The 20,201-nt window shown below is 35.8% G+C and overlaps 1 protein-coding gene across 1 annotated transcript in view; it reads right to left on the bottom strand.

The window, feature by feature from the left end:
* Window positions 1-20,201, bottom strand: part of EDIL3 (EGF like repeats and discoidin domains 3) — a gene marked incomplete in the record, with an annotated part of 336,704 nt that overhangs the window by 243,213 nt on the left and 73,290 nt on the right. Inside the window, 1 exon segment of the mRNA XM_072416185.1 lies at window positions 19,411-19,539. Coding sequence (XP_072272286.1) covers window positions 19,411-19,539 — 129 coding nt within the window.

Below are 20,201 nucleotides of genomic sequence, written 5' to 3'. Positions count from 1 at the left end.
CTTTTAGGACATATACACAAATTTAATTAAAAACAACTTTTAAAAAAGTAAAATTTAAAGGATGAGTGTGTGCCTGAATTCTACAAACAACATTAGTAAACTTGGAAGCAGAACAGATTTTTTTGAATATATGCTCTTCTGCTTAATCATCACGGCCAACTACATCCACATTGATTCCAATAAAAACAATACTGCAGTAAACATTTAAATGTGTCTGCCATAAGTGACTCACTTCTATTGAGATCAAGAATTACAAGGACTGTATTGTTTCCCTTCAATGTTCTATGCTCACTGCATACATGATTTTAACAGCTTTGTTTAAACTTATTGGAAGAAGCCTTTAGCCTTTAAGCTGGACATGAATTTACTATATTAAAGGAAAACTGCAGTAACAACAGCACACTCACAATAACTTGATCTAGAATATATTTAAACACTTTTCAATGATTAATGTTTGTTCTGTATTCCACTGCTGCTTTCATACCTCCACTGCGAAAAGGTCTCTGTAGACTAACCCAATTCCCCTAAATATATCAGTACTAAGCTTCCACACATAGCTGCAACTTGTTTAACACTCCCTGCAGACAGCTACTGTCAAAGGTCGATATCATAAAATACAGGTGCTATGGTAAACCACAATATTACATTTCATGCATCTATGAGAATATTCTTTTATTATAAAGTCCCCTGAGAATACCAGTCAGACAATATCACTAGAGAAGACCAAATCAAATTCAGAAGTAGGTAAAATATGAGTTCTGTGATCCCTATGTACACTTCAGAACACAATACCAATACTATATAAAAAAATAACCAGTGCAACTATATTGATAAATAATATCATTGTAATATTCTGAGATCATATTTTCTTGCTTAGCATCTAGATACTGTTATGGCACAGGAGACATGCTGCTCCATCACTTTCTATATTTAAACAGAAGGAACAGAATTTAGGCCCCAGAAACTAAAAATTTAACAGCGTTGACATGTTGAAGTGCTATCTGTAGCTCTTCAACAATGCTATAGCATAGTTAGTAACCACAAACTGGACCAGATTTATTAAAACTCTTCAAGACTTGAGAAGATAGATTATCAAGGGAGAACCTGGGTGATCAACTAATTCTGGAATTGATTTACTGAAATTGATTCTGGAACCATTTACTATTAGCCGGATTTTAGTCCTGGTCCAGATCCATTTCAGGTTTCCTGGATCACCCAGCTTCAACAATGAAAGTGTATTCTCTCCAGTATTGGAGAGTTTAAATAAATCAAGCCCATTGTCTTCATTTAACTAAGAGATCTAGTTTGTAAATCACTGTCTATAGAATGTTCATAGAAATAGCTCTTACTGTTTGGAACGTATTTTACAAATTCAGTCTATTCATTTTCATTGTAGTCCTTATCTTCTTTGTCTGGAAACAGTGATGCATTTTGGTTTATTTAGCCGATTTCTGTTCCATTAACACCCAATACCATCCTCCATTTGCACCAGGTAACAGGTAAAATACAGGTAAAACCTTTATTTTAGAAGTTACATGCTTAGCTACTGGCAAACGTTGCATTATGCAACTGTAATGCTCTTAATGCAATGCACATAATGGGACTAATTTATTAAGGCTCTCCAAGACTGGAGAGAATGCACTATAATCAGTGAAGCTGGGTGATCCAGCAAACCTGGAATGGATTTCCAAAAAGTCATTTGCGATTTACTAGCCTCCCTGGCAGTACATTTTTGTGCATGGAAATTTATTTTACATTGTAGGGCTATAATTTTTAGCATAACTCACCAAAATATGTCCAATATTTAATAAGTGTAATAATAAACTTTAAATTAAAAACAAAAACAAAAAAAATTCTGCTAAAACAAGGGTGCATAAAAATACTGAAACCTGTAATTTAACATTACAGTTATTATAATATATATACATACATTATTTACATTATATATATATCATATATCGCTTTCATCATGTTTTTTTTTTTACCCCAAGCCACATACCGGGAATACCACTCAGGGGGTTAGGAAATGTTTTAAATCCTGGACCACAACCATTCCAGGCTTGCTGGATGGCTCAGCTTCACTAATGAAAGTGTATCTCCCCCAGCCTTGGAGAACCTAAAGAAGACAGGACCAATGACTTTGCTATCATGTTTCTGTAATAACCAAGTTTCACGCTTCAAAGTAGGAATACTGATTAGTACGTGCCAATTAATGATTTGTTAAAAATGATAAATATTGCATTTGGATGCTCTACTACCTATATACTGTACTAAGGACCTATTGCTCATTTTGTCTGGGGTAATATCCGAGAGATAGATACTTTACACTCCTCACTGCAGAAAGCTTTCCCTTCAATAATTCTAGTATTATAATACTAGTTGGCCCTACAAAGTAACTCTTCCTTTTTGTGTTCAGTTTTCAGATACAGAGGGAAGCTAAAATTTTCTTGGCAGGACCCACTGTCCAAAATGAGCATGATTTTTTGACAATGTAGCTGTAAAGGTTTTCTTTTTATATTGTAAAGCACCAATTTGCTTTACAACAAAGAACAAAATACTTTATAGAGATTTGCTGTCATTATTTAATCCTGGTATAAGAGATTATATTTGTGTTGCTTTACCCATAATTCCATATAATATTCTTTTTTCTGAATCATAGTTGCAGTTCAGTATTATTACGGGAATAGATCATAAAATGTAGTATTTAGTTAGAGATTGTTCTATTTCAGTATTTCCCAATGCTATCTTTGAAAAAAATGAAAGGGCGAGATTTTCAAATGATCCAGATGTGGAACTAGCATTATTTTACTAGTACAACTAATATATATTTTTTAGTATATTATACAACTAGTGTATTTTTATTTTACTAGATTTCAGAATTTTCTTTGGAAGGGTTAAAGAAACCTGGGACATGATGAGCAACAAAAAAGAAAAAAAAACTTTTGTCATGACCATGAAGATATTGTCTAATGGTGAAAGGAATTAACCCAAAGCCCTGTTTTACTTTCCTAAATCCCATATTCCCTTGCTGCATTGGTTTTATAAATTCAGTCCTTGTGGATTTGGGATCAACCAACATATGACCTTTACTGATCAGAACATCTATAAATGTCAACTCTTCAAGAAGCTCCAAACTTGTTAGAGGAAATAAACAGTTTGCTTTTGTCAAGCTACTAAACATGACCTTTTCAGTAATATTTGTATCATTTTTTGTTTTTCATTTTGTGTTCTAAAATTCTAAAGCTAGATATAATTAAATACACTGGAGGCTTAAATGCTTCATTACTGCCATTGTGTTTGAGTAGAATCCTACTCAGGATGGCAGCAACTGAGAGATTGTATTTTAATGTCATATTTTTGTAATTGTAGCATCATCTTTAGTAGCCTAGTTGTATAGATAAAATGGATTGTAGACTGGCTTTACAGTGATTTGTATATCTTATGATGGAGGTATTCACTGCCAAGCACAATTATTTACATATGTATACATTCATTTTATAAAAAAGAAATGTACATCATTGGATATTCTTTGCTTTGTTTCTTCTAACTGGGTCTGTCTTTCCATGTCTTTGTGTACTTTATCAAACATCTTTCTTTGTGTACAGTAAGATAACAATTGTGAATTATTAATTTATTATACTTTGAGGGAGTGTTCTCCAAACACAAATCTTCCACTAATCATTTAATCAATATCAGTGAGGTGAATTCACAGTGCCCAGCTAATAGTTCCAGGTCTGTAACAAACTGTTCAACAAGTTCATGTCCAATTCTTACTCTGTCCTAGGGTCTGTATCTGGCTTAAACTAGGATTGCTTGAAGGGTCACATAATTTAATGTTGAAATAAGGACTGAGCTTTTTACTTGACCCAGGTAGTTCTTTTGGAGGCTTGCTCCCCTCCAAATAATTTTGCCCCAACCCACACTTCCCTCAGATAGACACAAACATTTTAATGTAGTCAAATGGCGGAATTAGCTGCTTTATTAACAACAATTTCATGCTAAACTTTCTTACATTTCCATAAAACCTACTATAACACTTTTATCATTTAAATACAAACATCAGTGCAACATTACTATCACAATTTCCCAACATCTTACCCGTATTATCCAGGTCAGTACTACCATCCCATCTAAACAGGCTGCTGATGCAACTAGGTCCTAACTACAAATCCTTCCCACTTGAGGCTCAACTGCTCCCTGGTCCCAGCTGCACAACTCCACCTCAGGAATGCCATTTCTTTACAGCAGCCTCTAAACACCACCTTTTGATGTTGAATCACTTAAGGAGACCCCACAACTTGGTGGGTCCCCTGCCACCTTTAGTTTTCTGCAAAGCACCACCTCCGAGGACCTTAGCCACCCCAACTCAGACCTTCTCCCAAAACAAATTTTCCAGAGAGGGTGAACAGAAAGATTGCTCCCTGCTGCCTTCAGACTGACAGCTCCCCTTTCCATTCACCCCTTCTTTAGGCACCCCCCGGTCCCGCTCCATCCTTTCACCAATCAACCTTGACCTGACCTCCCTGTCACCCCACCTTCTCCACCTACTTCTCCTGTCACTGGACTCTGGTCAGTACTTTATGGGCTCTGTTTATAAAACAGGGAATCAGACATTCACTTGAACATTCCTTGGTGGGCATCAATTACTGCCATGTAGCTGGAAGATTCCCACAAGAGAATGTCTGAGGAATTGTCGGATTCCCCGTTTTAAAAATAAAACCACTTATAAACGATAAGATTCTGTAATATTTCCAGTTACTGGTGCCATTTAATATTCTTTTTTAATGTTAGTCAGAATGTTGCCCATAAATATTAGTAAAGCTGCAGAAGGATATGTTTTTAAGAGCTATGGCGGCCTCTAATCACACATCTTTGTACAGTAGAATTATCTGCTCACTGTCCAATTTTCCCGCAATCATACTGGTCATATAAAAGACCTTTACCACATTGCTTTTAAATACATGACTTATAAAGCTATAAAAACTGTGTTTAACATTTAAATAAAGATCTCAGAAGAAAAAAAGTGTATAGAACTGTATCATCCTAATACAATTACAGGTCCGGAAAATACTTTTCTGTAATAATACATAGAAAATAATGGAGTGGATAGATCATCAAATTTAGCATTTAGTGAAAGATTGCTTTTCAGAAGCTAAGGAGGAAATGTCATAAATTCCATAATATGCAACTGGAAAGCTGAAGGCTGTCTAGGCTGTTTAGGACTAGAATGTGATGTAGATCTGATTTTGTATATTTTTCTTTTTAACGTAAGCTCTACGGAATATGCTGCATGTTGTAGCTTCCCCCATGGGAACATACATTTTTCCATTTGTGTCTACTTTAGGTATAAGTTTTGGTGCAGTCCTCCAACAAGCTCGAAAATCCTCAATGTCTACATCACTGATGGCAGAGGCTTCCTCTCCCCTTTCCAGTTACTTGTTCCCAGAATTTTTAGAAACAAGATTTTTAGAGTTCAATACATAGAAAAGAGGTAGAAAAGGTTTACCCCATGAAAACAATACTCATTGGGATTCCTTTCATTGTACTTTGTTACAACTCCATGGGTGTCAGTCGCTTCTCTAAATATATAGAGGGGCTCCCAGTTCATTTGTATATTCAGAATCTAAGAAACTAAGGATGGAAGATTACTTTAAAGCATTGGAACCTTTTTCATCACAAGAATGCAATGGAAATTAGTTCAATTTATCTACTAATTACAATAGCCCTGGTGAATATAATAAGTAGAATATTTCAAACAAAACAAGCACATCAACAGAGTCTATACAGGCCAAAGAATCATATTTAAAAGAGTCATTTATATACATCTTTTAAGTATCATGGCTTAGAGTACCTTTATTCTAGAAAACAATCACAATGATAATCCATTATTATCCAAGATTTGTATGGATCAATGCAAATATTATCTCATCAAAAATAAAAAAAAAATGGTATGAATCCCTATTAAAATTTCTTGAATCAAAATTTCTCTCTTTATGCAGAGTTATAATTAAAATACTAAATTAGCCTAAACGCTTTTCTTCCATGGAACATCTTCTTAAATTGCATCAGCAGGGGTGGTCTCATATGTTAAATCTGAAGAAACTGACATGTCTTCGTGATTAAAATATTCCATCTTTAGTATGTATATGAAAGGGTGCTGATGTTCACAAACCAGTTTAACCCTAACTAAATGAATAAAGCATGCAGAATGTTTGTTACCTTTTTTCAATAAAACATGTGTAAAGAAAAAGCAAATCAATGGAGAAAAAGATCCAGATATATGTACCAACCTATACACTACATTTGAAGAAGAATTGCTATAATATGTCCTCAATAGCCATGAGCTAGTGAGAATATAAAGTTTGATCTCGAATTGGGCCGAATCCGGCCAAAAATGTAAGAGAGATTGACCTTCTGATTTGCCGAAAGGTCGAGCATTCGCCGAACAGGAGGATTTCCAGCGCTGCATCATGCAGCCCTTGAAATCCTCTGCGATCCCCGGGCACTAGAAGCCACAGCTGCAATCATTGAGAGGATGCCCAGCACAGGAAAACCACCTGACATTGTAATATAAGTATCTCTTACAAATGATATATTACAATGTCAGGAAGTTCTCATTTGCCGGGCATCTTCTCAATGTATGCAGCTGTGGCTGCATTCATTGAGAAGAGTGTGCGATCCCCGGGGCACTAGAGGTTAATTACCCAAACTCTGCTCTGGGAATCCTCCTGTTTTTTTTTTCCCTCTTCTGATGGTTTCGCGAAATCATTTCGCCAAAATCCTGCAGAACTATTAGAAGTTCGAGGACATTTTCTCGCTCATCCCTAGCCCTCAAGTTCCATCAACAGTTTTCAATTGTAAATATCCACAAAGGTCTCTAAATAATATTAATCAGATAAGGAATAATTCCCCTTGTGCATGGTATTGGCATGTAGGATTAAATGATTAAAGACAACTACTTATAAAAAGCTGTGAAAAACATGTCATGCCAACCCCTTTATTTTGCTTGTGGCAATATGAAGTCACCAAACCACCAGAAGCTGTTTCCCTGCAGTTGTTGATTTGTACTTTTGTCATTAGTTACCTCCCTGGGGTGACAAAACTGCTGGGTGGTTTTTCCACCCCACTTCCCCATTAATCAAATGCAGTCCTGTTCTTCTATATTTCTTTGGTCTCTTGGTACCTGTAACCTTGCCCGGCCTGCTCCTTGTCTACTCTAACAACCTACACTTTTGATTATACATTTCTGAACAGAGTCTTTTTTTTTCAATTGTATATCCAAAGATTTTAATAAACTAATTGAGACATTAAAAATATCTTTCTTTTACCAAATTTAATTATAGGGCTAAGCATGTATTATAAAAGCAAAACATCAAGATAGTTTGTAAAACAGCTGTCCAAAACCCAATTAAAGCACACTTCCTAACTTTCCCCTAGAACATTTTCATATACCTGTTCCCCTGCATTCAGAATCTACATTATTGTATAGAGACGTCGGATTGTGATAAGACACAACGAATTGTAGAAATCTTGTCTCTAAAAAGCTCCAACTAGTAAAAGATCCATGGCCCTAAATTCTTGTTCTAGCAGTAACAATAGATTTACAAGTAAATTTAAGAGGAGATAGGGACAGACATGCTTTTTTAGGCGATATAATGTTTGTGTTTATTAGATGAACAATTGCATGTGCCCCTAATTCTAACAGAGACCAACTAGTTTTATCAAGTGATATGTGAATAGAAAGGGACAATAAAATATCTATTTGGATAGATTTGTTGTTGTAAAATCTTTTCTTGTTTCTAATTTAAAGTCAGAAATATCTGAAATTACCCAATGCGTTTCACCTTTTGGCTTTTTCAGGAGACCATTGACATCAAAAATTTAAGAAAATATTGTACAGATTTAATAGGGGAAAGCTGAGTCAGTGCATCCCTAGGAGATTCAAATAGAGTATCCTCATGAAGTCTGGCTGCAAATGTATGAAGAAAAAGGGGGGATTGTGGGGCAGCTAAGAGGAATAGTAGTTAGTGTATTATGGGATTTGGCAGTGTATTCATATATTGTCAAAATATCATTGGCAGAGAGATCCTATGGTATTATACCCATTTGTTGTATTATTTTCCGCACAAAGATCATTTACGGCTCAGGAATTTTTTTCTCATCTATTGTATTGTTCAATAGAGTCTAATTTGGTACTAATGATCTTAATTCAAAGATGTGGATAATATGGGCAAGAATAAGTATAGCTGGGGGGGGGGTGCTGCAGGAAATGCCAGATGCGGCCAATGCGGAGCATTCATTGAAATAGCGCCGCTAATAAAATTCCTGGCATAATTGGCGTCTACAAAACAGTTCAATGCGGGGCCCCTCATAGGCAGGGAGCCCGCTGGTCTATAGACGTGAGTGATACAAGGAATTGTAGTAGCGGCGCTATTTCAATGCAGCGGCGGGCCAGCTGCAGTTCATATTTAGGATTCCTTTGGGGGCCAAAAAAAAAAGGATTTTGGGGGCCGGATTTGGCCACCGGGCCAGAGATTGACACCCCTGCCCTAAACACTATTCCTCTTAGCTGTCCCACAATCCCCCTCAGCACTTTTTCTTCATACATTTGCAGCCAGACCTCATGAGAATACTCTATTTGAATCTCCTAGACCTGCACTGACTCAGCTGTCCCCTAACATATATGTACAGTATTATCTTAAATTTTTGATCTCAATGGTCCCCTGAAAAAGCCAAAAGGCGAAACGCGTCGGGCACCGAGATATTTCTGACTGTTAGAAACAAGAATATAGTGCACAACAACAAATCTGTGAAAATAGATATTTTATTGTCACTTTGTATTAACATAGACTGTGTTATCATTTGATAAAACTCTTTGGTCTCTGTTAAAATCAGAGCTACATGCAATTGTTCATCTAATAAACACAAACATTATATCGCCTAAAAAAGCCTGTCTGTCCCTATCTTCTTCTAAATTTACTCTTTAATCATCAGGCTAGGCACATCTAAAATATAATTATACCTTTTAGAAACCATTCCTTTATATCTTTACTCGGATGCACTAGATTTACCATTTGCAGTCATTTACCCTATACAGGTAGTCCCGGGTTAATGACATCCAACATGCGGACGCCTCATAGATTTGCACAGCTTGCAGAAGAAATCTTTTGTTAAACACAGCTGATGTTATTGGTGATCTTGGGGGTTGGGGGGGGGGGGGGAATGAGCTCTTTCTGCAGCCTCTTGTAACTCTTTAATGACCAAGACAAACTTTGCAGTTGTTTTTGCATATCAAAGCACAGCTTGCTCCAGAAGTTAATGAATGTCTAGGCTACTTAAAGATTTTGTTTTTGCTTTGTTTGTGATTAACTTAAAGTGAGGATTTTATACAGTAACTGACACCATGCTGCTTAATATGTTGAGACAAACATCTGTCCTAATTGCATGTATTAAAATAATGTACCCGTTCCAACTTATATACAAATTTAACTTAAGAACAAACCTAGAGTCCCTATCTGGTATGTATCCCAGGGACTACTTGTATACCCAAGCAAGTCTCTTTTTATATATGTCCATATCTGGCTTTTCATACGCATAAGCCATACTCTTTTCTATTGTAAGCATTGGTTCTATATACTGGAAAATGAGTAAAACGACACAACACATTTTAATACTGTAATAATTACAAGCATTGAGCAGTCAATCTTATGCAGGGTTCTGTGAAACTCTAAGGTTCTTTCAGTGATTGTTAAGGGTTTCATGAGCTTTGGCTGATTGACCTCCCATCTGATATGTGCATAGTTTTAGGGTCACTATTTGGTAAAGACAGTAGGATGACCCCAATGATCTTTTTAGATTTCTTTGGGTGGAATTTTGACTGTAAAGGGCATTCTCTCCTGATTATAAATATATTGGAGATATTCCTACCATTGACACTCAATGAATTCATTTTATCAGGGGCTTCCTGAGACCCAAATTTATTTAAAAGTTTCCTCTAGTGAAGATTAGGAAATGCTGGTATTCAGTATTTATTGGGGATGCCCCGAGACAAAGTGTAGCATTAGCTTCGCTCTTTAAATGACTATTTACCTTTATATATAAGTGTGTGTTTTAAAGAACTTTCAATGCAGCTAACATGCCAGAGGCAAAAAAACTTGCCTCCAAATTGGGGTATGCTTCAAGTAGATAATTAATACAGTTCAATGAGTTTCCATTCAATTTTGCACCAAATCAAACAGAAACCACATTCTCAAAGTGTCATTATGCAAAAATAAAGATACTTGCATCAATACTTTGACATGCCATTACAAAGAGGCTCATTTCTGATAGATAAGGCTCATTACACAGCAACGATATTATGTATTCGACTGCTTAAAAAACACGGTTTAGGCGGTTGTGCAAGCCTTTTGATTATTCTATTGAGTTTAAACAGCATGCTGAGCTATTATTCATAATAAAACTACACATATTGAAAATTTTTCCTCCTAATGGTATACTTGCACCAAAAATGACAAAAATAGACATAAATTATGAAGCCTCTTATACAGACAAACGTGCAAAAAGATTTACGCAATTCATTTATCTAAACGTTTGTAATACATACCAAAACCAAGTACTTCACTTAGTCTGGCATAATTTACATAGAAGAGCTCAAAAGCACAACATGGTTATCAAATCCGAAACATTAGCTGACTTTATAATCCTCAAGCACTTAGATTTTTATGAGCAGAATAAGTACATGCTAAACTAATGTAAGTGACTCTGAAACCAAGTTAGAAATGTCAATGGAGAAACAACCATTATTTCACAAAGTTTTTCAACTTTAAAATGGAACTAAACCTAGCCAACTTACCCGTCTGCATTTCAGCACTGGGTGCCTACCATCTTTCTTCTCTTCTTCCACTTCTGGGGGATCCTTGGTAATTTCGTTCTGCTTTCCTGAGATGGCATAACTCCCTAGCAGGCACAAAGGAGTTCATTCATCCTGGTGCACACAAAGGGAAGCTGGAAATGCTGGCAAAGCACAGCTCAGCCTTTTGCCAGGAAACCCATATCAATCAGGTGGTAGCACTCAGTATTTGCAGGAGGAATATTGCCTGTCTGTTTCTGCAATAGTGACTTGCACACACCTAAAAGTAGGACATGCACTCTATTTTATTGCCTTCTTCAACCAGATAATGTTGATTTATCCCTGCTACTCTAGAGGATATTTGACAATCAAAGTGCAACTTTTTTAAGATAACTGGAATGTAAAACCTTAGAAACCACATGTGCAGCTAACTGTGTGTTAAATCTGATCTTGAAGCCCACCTGCATTTTGTACAAAACATATAAGAACATTTGTACTGAAGTGTTTATGTTCTAATATGAAGCATACTGATCAAAAGAGACACCAGAATAACAGAGATCCAAGTTCGTCAGTCTGCTGCTTCTTCCTTCAATGTCCAGTTACAGACTGGGTAAGGAACAAGACCTGTATGTGTTTCTCAACCACAGCAGAAAAAACATAGGTCATCTTCTCCGCAGATAAGGATGTGCTGTGTCGCAGGACAGTGGAAATCTTGAAAATAGATGAAGAGAAATCTAACTCCCTTGACAAATAACAGGCTCGTGTATGTATTTCCTTTGTTCCTGTACCTATTCAATGTCACAACTTCCCCAGAGGAAGCCATTTAATGTGAAACGCGTTAGGACAAATAAGACCCTTTCTGAAGCCTGGCAGCATACTCTTACTACTAAGAGAAAATGTCTACACTTTGGAACCGATTGTGTATTGAACCCTTTCTGCTAAATCCCTTCCCTAGGAGTGGATTTTGAACAATTTAAACCTTGATTGTATTCATCCGATACCAGTTTAATATATTTGAATTACAATAGTACAATATATTGGTTTCTTTTGCCCCCAAAAAACGTATTGTCTCTCTTTTTATTTCAATATTTCCATGTATATTTAGCTGTTTGGCTAGAGTTTAGCTTAATAATAGACAGTAAAAAAACTCAATCAATCTAAATGCGTAGGTATAATATGGACTCCTCTGTGAAAAAGCAAAAATTTATTTTTTCCATACCAAACACATGCTTCTTTTTATTTTCTAAAGAACACTAGATAAATGGCAACTAGAACCTGAACAGCTTCTGTTACTAGCAAACACTTTTCTTGTCATTATTACAATGGTCTTGCCACCAACAGGATGTAATGAGCAGCGATGAAGATTCAGCTCTAATACAGGTATAGTCTAGTCTCTTGTGAGGAAGACAGCAATTCACATGGAAAGTCTGAAATAGATATATATGATGTGAATTTTACTGCCGCTTCACAAAAGAGCATTCTTGGTTTCTAGTACTCAGCAATAAAGCCAGAACTCCACCTTATTAAATCCATTGTAGTTACATCTCATAATTGTAAATATGCATGAGACTGAAGTTTTATTAAAATCCAACATTTACTCTGGATCAGTGCAGTTTTCTCACACTCCTCCGATCCAGACGGTGGCCATAAATCTAACATAATGAAAGAAAACTGTATGCTAACCCACTACATTTTTATTCCAGCACACACGGCTTGTTAAACCATTTTGTGTATGTATTACAGAACAAAAAACAAAGAGAGGAAGACCATGACAGACATTAAAATGGTGAAAAGCAATGAAATCACCAGATGAAAATATTGGACAAATTATAGATATGCACAGATAAATAGGCATATATTTATATACATGGTGGTATGATTGTTCCATACTGTTTAAACCAGCCATTCTCAGCTAGTGTTCCATGAAAACCCTTGGATTCCTCCAGAGGTTGCTGGGGGTTCCTTAGACTCTGGCTGGCTGACGTACCATTCTGATGGTGCCTGTCTGGATCTGGTTCCAAGACTAATTAGAAGAGCCACCTGCATGACACCATGACATTTTCAACTGTCTGTAAGGATGATGTTCTGATCACCACTGTAAGGCAATTTTCCCCATAGACCTAGTTGAATTAGTTTTAGTAGGGGTCCCCCAAGACTTCAAAACTATTTGAAAGTGTTCATCTGGAGGGAAAAAAGTTGAGAAATGCTGGATTAAAGTATGTGATATCTTATTCTATTTTAAAAATATACTTGGTCAAATAGATTCTTGTGTAATTATCTAAAACTTCAACATACGTTTTCTCTTTTAATGACTCAATTACTATGGGGTAAGATCTAAGTGGTGATATAAACATATAATAGTATCTTCTATCATAATAAGAAATAACATTGTCTGGCACGGAGTAAAGAATTGCATCCAAGATAAAAGGCTGGTTTGTTCATTTAGGAAAAAAAAATTCTATAGATTGCTTTAAGAAAATGTTGGATGCTTTTCTAGAAGCACAAAATTTTACTGGGTAATAAAGCTTTAAAGTAAAGATAACGGAAACTGTTGATCCAGGTATATCTGATTGCCTCACAGGATCAGGAAGGATTTTTTTCCCCTGTTGGAGCAAAATGAACCAGTGTTTGTATCTGGGATATGTTTATTTCCCCAGTGGTTGAACTTGATGGACTTTTTTTTAAATCTAACTTACTATGTTACTACCAAATATATGTTTTGTTGTTTTTGTTTGATTTTAACATGTGAATATCCCAATAAATAATGTAGCCAACTTGTATTTAGTAAATTTAAACTGACATTTGAGTTGTCAATTCATACTGAACCTTATGCCCTGTAACAAAGGAACAATAATCAGTGGTTGTATCTAAAATACAATATTATACTGTATTAGTTTTATTATAATTTACAGGACCCTGTCAACACCAATAAAAATTGTAGATAAAAGAACACAAATAAAGTATGTTAGATATTTGCAGTGTTTCCATAAATTATTTTTTTCTTCTTTTCAAATATTGTTTGGGGTATTACAAAAAAGTAACAATATACTAACCATAAGGAGTGGAATAGTCAATGAAAGCAAGGTCCCAAAATTGTGCAACATCATAAAAACATAGGATACAAAAAGTCCTAATGGCAATAGTTTTTGAAATAAAATATTGCTATCAAGATTGTGAACAGTGGATGTAGAGAATCATCAGATGAAAATATTGGTCATGGAGACCAGTTGCACCAAAAATTTCAATAGCAGGAGGTTGCACATCATGAAGAGGGTAGAGAAAAAAAAAGGGGAAGAAAGAAGGGGAAGTAAAAGAGAAAGGGGGGGATGACTAAGACAATCCAAATGTAAAAAAGTAAAAGAGGGAGGGGGAAGCTGGCAAGTGAAAATGAGGATGGGGTTTCCAGTATCAAATCGAATAAATTATAGTTACATGTCTAATATAATAATAATATATCTTATTCAAAGGGTCCTTATGGTAAACATCAGGAGCAGCCAACAAAGACGTTACAAGTAATAGCATAGGGCAAGTGAAAGGAATAAAAGAAGGTCACTTACAAAACATCATCAAAGAGTGTCATTCTTCACAGATTCAAATTCCTAAGTGTTATACAAAGTATTAAAAAACGGAGCATTTTGTACCTCTTGTTTCAGAAATGCAACTGAAGAGGAACTGAATGAGAAATAATTCTGCAGGCATAATATATTAATGCTACAAGTGATAAGCCTTAACTAGAATAGATAGAAAGTTCCAAACTTTTAAAGAACTATTGATTCAAAACAAAGTAATTAGCCAGAGAGGGAAGAATGAGATTCACAAAACAGATGACAAAGTTTCACTAATGACTTCACTTAAGTATCAGCACTGCTGACTCCAAAATGCCACCATGATGATGTACAAACAAGCTAAATGTTCTGCGATTTAATTTTGATTAGAAAAGTATCAGGGCTATTAATAAAGAAAAGAGCAATGATGTAGCAAGTTCAGTACCCTACACGAAATAATCTGAATTTGTTTTGTTGCTGATCTAACAATAAACACTGTGTTGTTGTAGGTTGAGGTATTTGCTGTAATTCATCATCTCTCTATTAAACACACATATACAGAATATTTTGCTACATCAGAGTTAAGTAAAAAAAAAAAAATAGTAGCTCAATCCTTATATGCATTAGATTGGTATCCAGTAAAGCCAATTACTTAAGCATTCAATATAACTTAGAGCTTTTAAAGTGGCCAAAAGTGCAGTGACTGCTAACAGCGCCAGTGACTATTATTTTTCCAAATGTTGTTTGTTTCAATATTCATAACTTATTGGTCTACTGCTCATATTAATGGGGATCGTAGTTTGATATCCAGCTCTAGACAATCATTCAATGACAAATGCATAACCCTAACTAATGCAGAAAATACATATGCATAGTATTAAAAAAAAATATGTATGGTAAATCATAGAAATGCACAAATACAATTCTTACAAAAAAGGCAATTTAACAGATCTTTTTTTTGTGCTGTTAATCCGTAGTGAGAATCCATTTTTTTAAAAACACAATTTATACCTTAGACCAGCCTTTCTCAAAGCTTGAACCATTGGGGAACCTTTATAATAACGCTCCGGTCTTCAGGGAACCCCTGCTATATTTACCCAGCTCACAGTATGTTAGCTTGGTGGTCAGTGGTTATAATGTCTCTTACATCGCTGGTCAGTGGGAGAAATGTCACTATTACAGATAACCAAAAAGATCATTTGTGTCAACTAAGCTGACACAGATTGCTCATGAACAAGGAACCGCTAGAAAAACCTGGAGGAACTCTAAGGAAGGACTGAACCATGGTTGAGAAAAAAATGCCTATAGAGCAATTATTTAATTTAAAAACAGCACAAGTGTACCTGCCAACATTTTTCAACTTAACAAACTTAATTATGCCCAGACATATTAAAATGCATGCAGATACCTTTGCTCACCCTCTATCAGACTATATTCAGTTTGTCACAAGGACCCCTTTATCAAATCAAATCTAAGCTCTACCAACTGTTACCACCTGCCCAATCTGCACTTCTTTGCCTAAATTCTACCCTCTGTGACCCACCGCAATTATTTCCCATACTCAGCTAACTTAAGAATCTAACAAAGACAATCTTATTGAACATAGGCATGGAAACTGTAGGTCTAGGTTCTGAGGTCAAAGTGAAAGGAGGACACACAGCTAAAGGAATTAACAGGACATATCTGCTCTTGGGATCTTTTTGAAAAATATAATTTTACCACAGTTGTCAGTTTTTTTGTGTGTGTGTGTGTGTGTGTGTGTGTGTGTGTGTGTGTGTGTGTGTGTGTGTACCAATTACAATTTGTTCAGTGCACACATACATTTCTCAATAAAATATGCAGTCACTTCACTTAACTCAATATCCCCTAATTTTGGTTAAGATATGTAGGAATAATTGCAATCCCATAAAAATAGAGGTGAAGTGGTGAAGAGTAAAAAGCTGATTTATGAATGTATTGTATTGAATGTAAGTTGGTTAGTAGAAGTATTTCCAAGGTATATTGAAGTAAGTATGAAACATTTAGCAATAAAAACTAAAAGCTTTTGAGTTTATTATGAGTATACATTCCAATTTACATTATCATGACACCTCCAAAATGATAAGAAACAATGCTAACAGTAACAAATAAAACACAAGTACAGATATTGTGCCAGGGAAATGTTAATTTAACAGAAAATAAATATGTAATGATCAGCCCTAAATTTTCTTAATCTGCTGGTATTTTCTAGGTATTGCAACTAAGGTGTTTGCAGCTCACCCCTGCCTTATTCAAGAAAAGCTTGGGTAGAATGCTAGACATGAATCTTAAACATTGTTATTTCTTCCTGACCTTCCTGTAGTCTTTATTACTGCCCTTAAAGACCACAATATAACATAATACTTTTTTCATGTATGGGATAATGATCTTTCTCCTTGAAGGTTATAAACTAAACAGAAAACTTTCAAATCGGTAAAGAAAAATAAATAATTACATATGAATAATAGATATGATCAGTGGGAAGGGCCTAAACCTGATATAAACTGGGACCTGATTGACAGATTAGTCTGTTTGCAAATGCCATAAGTTCAGGTAAGTCTAACTTCTGTTACCTTATATTATAAAATAAAATTGTTTGAACGATATTAGTACAGGTAGTCCCGGGTTAAGAACGTCTGACATACGGACGCCTCGTAGATACGAACGGGGCTTCCCGTGTGCAGGACGGAATCTGGATGGGGGAGGGGCAGTTTCTATGAGGCAGAATACATTTTTTACTAAACACAGCTGAGGTTGTGGGTGATCTTCGGGGGATGAGCTCTTTCTGAAGCCGCTTGTAACTCTTTAATGACAAAACAAACTCTGCAGATGTTTCTTTTTGCATATCAAAGCACAGCTTGCTCCAGAAGTTAATGAATGTCTAGGCTCCATAAAGATTTTTTTTATGCTTTGTATGTGAATAACTTACAGTGAGGATTTTATACACCGACACCACGCTGCCTAATAATATGTTAACAAAAACATCTGTCCTAATTGCATTTCTTAAAATAATGTTCCTGTTCCGACAAATTCAAATTAGTAACAAACCTACAGTCCCTATCTCATATATAACCCAGGGACTACCTGTACTCTTTTTTTGTGCTTATACGGAGCTGATATTTATTACATTTGTTACAGTGAGTCTGCACTCTGTCTACTTGTCTGTAATATAGACTGTTTAGGTTTGATTTGTCTGTCTGATTTTACCATCAGCCCACTTACTTTGCTACTGTCTGTTGTTGAAAATCTATCGGAGGACTGTCCTACCCTCTGTCATGTCTTCTAGTTACCTGAAACCCCTGGTGACACAATGACTTTACCAAACTGCTCGACAGATTGCCTCAATTCAATGGACATACAAAGCTTGTAAATGCAAGTGATTCAGGCACTGCTTATGGCAACTGACTAGGTGAGAGCTAAAAGCAGAGCCCTTGTTACCACTAACCACTTTCTTTGACATACGGAAAAAGCCAGGTATGTGAGTTGGTAATCAATACCTTTCTCTCACAGAAAAGAAAAATAATATTTACAATTCATCCTTCACATCCCTACCATTAAAATCCATGAGATGATCATGGAGAGTCCCTGAGGCATTCATTGCATGGTGAGACAGATCTCATCCAAGTGCTATAACTATAGACACCCTAACCTGAAAAAAATCATTACAGTCCCATTGGATTACAAAGCAACATTTTGGGCCTCCTTGGAATACAGTTTGGCTCCATGTTCTTTTGTTTGGTAAAGGACTGCCTGGATGACAGTCACATGACATAAAGGTCATTTAAACAGATATTTTCTCACTATTTATTTGCAGGCTCACTTTCAAAAGCCATTAAATATATTTCTGGAAACATAAAAAAACACAGAGAAAACATAAGAAGGAAATTGTAAGAAAAATATTTATTGCAAAGTATGTATACAAACATGAAACTTAAATATTTCTGCCTGGCCTTCCTGTATTACTGTCCTTAAAGTCTACTATGTATGGAATAATAATCTTTCTCCTGGATGGTTATAAACTAAACGGAAAACTTTTTTCGTTAGAAAAATGAATAATTACATTTGTGATCAGTGGAAAGGACCTTAACCTGATATAATAATAATTACAGGTAGTCCCTTGGTTAAGGACATCTGACATAGGGACGGCTCCTAGATACAAACAGGGCTTCCCTGCTTGTTCTGTGCAAATCGGAGTCTGGAAGGGGGGGGTTTGCATGACATACAGAAGAAATCTTTTGATCAACACATCTGAGGTCGTGGTAGATCTTAGGGGGTGAGCTCTTCCTGCAGCCTCTTGTAACTCTATAATGACCAAGACAAACTCTACAGATGTTTCTTTTTGCATATCAAAGCACAGCTTGCTCAAGAAGTTAATGTCTAGACTCCATAAAATTTTTTTTTTGGTTTGGATTGTGATAAACTCACAGTGAGGATTTTTTACAGTAACTGACACCATGCTGCCTAATATGTTAAGACAAACATCTGTCCTAATTGCGTTTATTAAAATAATGTACCTGTTCCCACATGCATCAAAATTCAACTTAAGAACAAACCTACAGTCCCTATCTCGTATGTAACCTGGGGAATACCTGTATAATAATATTTTTGTTTTATTTCCATGTGCCCACATCATTCTGATTCTTACATGAAGAAATACAATTTTTCCCCCTGAGAAACAGAAGTTGGCATTAAATGGAGAAAACTGAGCTAATCTTACCCATGATGGTAAAACAATTGTCTCTGTTGTACTGATATTCCAATTACTAATGTAAAAAGTTAGATTCCCTCTCTCTGACCATTGACATTGGTCATTAGGACAAATGGTAAGGTAAAACCACCCTGGGGTGCAAACAGTTTTTACCCTCTATTCCAAACAAAAAATATTATATTTAAACTCTGCCAACATCAGCCAAATAGTCAAAAATTGAATCAACCATCCTCATGTAAAAGTATTTAATAAAAAATAATGTATTAATGATATGTTAAACTTGCACTTACCAACCTCCACAACACTAGAACAGTTGGGATCGTTGAAGCCGACTGGGCACTCACATGTATAGGTTTCATCAGATAAGCCTGATAAACATATTCCTCCATTTTCACAGGGGTTGGGTTCACATACATCCCCTGCCGATCGAATATGGAAAAAGTGCAATTAATAACACATTTACACAGCCTGCAGAAGACATAATTGAAGTCATTTGAAATTTGCTGCTATATAGGTATTGCTATATTTAGATTTTATTGGGCTAGAAAGCTATTTTTCAATCTAGGTGTGAGGATAAGGACGGTCCTTGTAGCAAGTCACAGATATAAAAAGACATATAATGTTATAAACAGTTGAGCACTTTTTGTAAACACCACAGAGACCACGACCCAGAAGTTGAATTTGAGCCAGAACCTCACTGCAGTTCATGATACAGGATAATTACAAATTCCTTACATAAAGGACCGAGTTTACAGGGCTGGTTTTACAAAAACTCAAGAACCTTAAGCTCCTGTCGCGGATTAATCAAGAATGAACCTATACCAGAGAAACATTTCCATACTGTCAATGGTAGAAGATAAGATATGTCACAATAAATGGCAATTACTAAAGTAGTTTCAATGAAGAAGCATAGTAGGCGATGACAGATGTTCATGGTAAATTCCACAAGCATTCACAGTTTATTACTCTCATGTTCTCAGACATGACTTTCACAATTTGACAAATGGTTGTTTATTTGTGGTGATGGTTGTTATTCAACCCACTGCCTGTCAACCAAGACAATAGGAAGTACATTGGCTGT

Source organism: Pyxicephalus adspersus, chromosome 6, assembly GCF_032062135.1.
Source record: "Pyxicephalus adspersus chromosome 6, UCB_Pads_2.0, whole genome shotgun sequence".
In the NCBI taxonomy this organism is placed as follows: domain Eukaryota; kingdom Metazoa; phylum Chordata; class Amphibia; order Anura; family Pyxicephalidae; genus Pyxicephalus; species Pyxicephalus adspersus.
Note: the sequence above shows the minus strand (reverse complement) of the source record. Positions and strands in the feature narration are given on the sequence as shown.